The sequence below is a fragment of the Nannochloropsis gaditana genome (assembly GCF_000240725.1).
Source record: "Nannochloropsis gaditana CCMP526 unplaced genomic scaffold scaffold055, whole genome shotgun sequence".
Classification (NCBI taxonomy): domain Eukaryota; class Eustigmatophyceae; order Eustigmatales; family Monodopsidaceae; genus Microchloropsis; species Microchloropsis gaditana.
The window spans coordinates 3,989-6,038 of NW_005803898.1; the positions used below are offsets into that span (position 1 = coordinate 3,989).

Genomic DNA, 2,050 nt, shown 5'->3' on the forward strand with positions numbered 1-2,050 from the left:
CTGCTCTCCCATGAAGAGCGCGCCTTGTCGGTGACTGACATCCCCGGATACTTCTCGTACGCGTTGTGCCGTCGCGACATGCGCAGGGACGAAGCCTCTAGTCGCTGACATCAGGTGGGGCATGGGTTTGGGGCAAAAGAAAGCCGTAGCCCCCGTGATGGCCAGAAAAAGACAGGTCGACGACAACCGCATCGTTGCTGTGGTGTGACTGGAAGAGAATGAGACAGGAAGAAAAATTACGACAGGGAGGCCATAGATCACCCGTCCTCAAAACCACGAGGGACAGCTCGGTGTGGGCGAGGAACTCGACGCATGTTTCTTCCATGCCGGTGCATACTGGCGTGAGCCGGCCGTACAGAGCAGGCCACCGACGTTGTTGATCAGGCCATTCCGCCTCGTCTTCTCTTTCGGAGAAGGAGGGCTGCATGCGGGAGGCAGGTATGTCCTGGCGTGTAAGGTGACAAAGCTGCCCAGCTGCAGGATGCGGGCCGAGCCGCCGTACGTATGATGAGGCGAGGCGAGGGGGTGACGAGGAAGGATCATGGGCGATGGCGAGCCGCAGGATCCGGGGACCGGAATATGGGCCAAAGGAAAAGGACCGCTTCAAACTTGTCGGTGTACCATGTGGGGGTCGAAGATTTTTCTTGGTTCCGAGGTCGTCGAATCTTAAGCTGAGGATTACTTGGATGAGACAGGACCCCAAGGGAAAGCATGACGTCCAATCCCGTGGTCCGACCCCGTCTCTGCTTCTTTTAAGACGGTCTGGTCTCACCGGCCTTGCGAGCCACAAGACAACTTCGTATGTGCTTGCTTGACACGCCTTCATGTACATTTCAAGGTTCTCCCTTATTGTCGCTTTGCTCTGTGTTATGACTCTATTGACTAAGATTAAATCCTACCGTCCATGTTATCTACCCTTCCTCTCTCACAACAGCCTCTCCCGCAGTACTTTATAATTCCATTTCTTCGAGGCTCAGCTTTGAGGCTGAGGGTTTAATAGCAACCGAAAGTGCCATGACAAGATGCCTCACTAGCAGCCACAAATTCCCTGGTTGACCTCTATAACATCCCTCATTCGACCTGGAGGCGCTGTATCTGTCCGTAGTCGCCTCCTTTCGGCCCAACACATTGTCAACATTTTTTTGAGCACAATCCCTACTCCCCCTCCCTGGGATTGATTCTTCAGTATGGATGCTGGCAGGATGTTGGCGCCTTCGATGCCCCCAGAGGGCGTCGAGATATTGGAAGATCGCCACCCAAAACTACACGGTAATCCTTTTCATCTTCGTTGTGGGCGTTCCCTTCTAATAAAAAGTCAATAATGTCCCACAGCTGTCGCCTCTCTATAATTTCCGATATCTTACAACCTTTCTCCTGCACCAACCATCGCATTATGGTAACTCGACGATGTCGCGAAGCCACGCCTAAAACACTGTCCCCTCGATGCGTCAGAAGCGGCGATGCGCCATCTGCCGTCTCATACAATGGACAGCCAAGTTCATTAACAAGCCATCGAAGAAGATCAAGATTGCCGCCCTCAGCTGCACAGTGAACTGGATACTCCCGCACCGACTCGATGATGAAAGGCATCCAGATATTCAAATTTCCACTCGCAAAAAGTTCCAATGCTCGAATGCGGTCTCCTTCTTTCAAGGCACGACGGAAATTCCACGCAAGGTGATTACATGCATCACATACGCGGACTGTACTTTCATTGTTATGGTAGGTGGAGGGAAGCATGCCGCGGGGCCACCGGGACTTCGAACATTTTGGACAAACGAGCTGCCCGCAGTTTCTGCAATGCAATGGCGACCTGTACATTTTTTTCCGATACTCTAGACACATGTAACAGATGGATTCCTTAAGGGGCTCCGCCCATACGGGGGGGGCATGATTGCAACATGCAGCCAGTGCTCCTTGCTCTGTACTGTAGAACCCCATAGTGATATAGCCCGGCCGGGTACCTTGCGGGTCTGTCCAGAGACCTCTCACAAAAGGTTGCACCAAAGACACTGTTGCTTGCCAGGCGCCATTTTCACGCTGTCTGACG

The 2,050-nt window shown here is 52.9% G+C and overlaps 1 protein-coding gene across 1 annotated transcript; it reads right to left on the minus strand.

The window, feature by feature from the left end:
- Nucleotides 1–1,406: 1,406 nt before the first annotated feature.
- NGA_2123710 (uncharacterized protein) lies at nt 1,407–1,798 on the minus strand (the record flags this gene model as incomplete). The annotated part of the gene is made up of 1 exon (XM_005856014.1): nt 1,407–1,798. A coding segment is annotated over one exon (392 nt), but the record flags the coding sequence as incomplete, so codon positions are not given.
- Nucleotides 1,799–2,050: the final 252 nt, after the last annotated feature.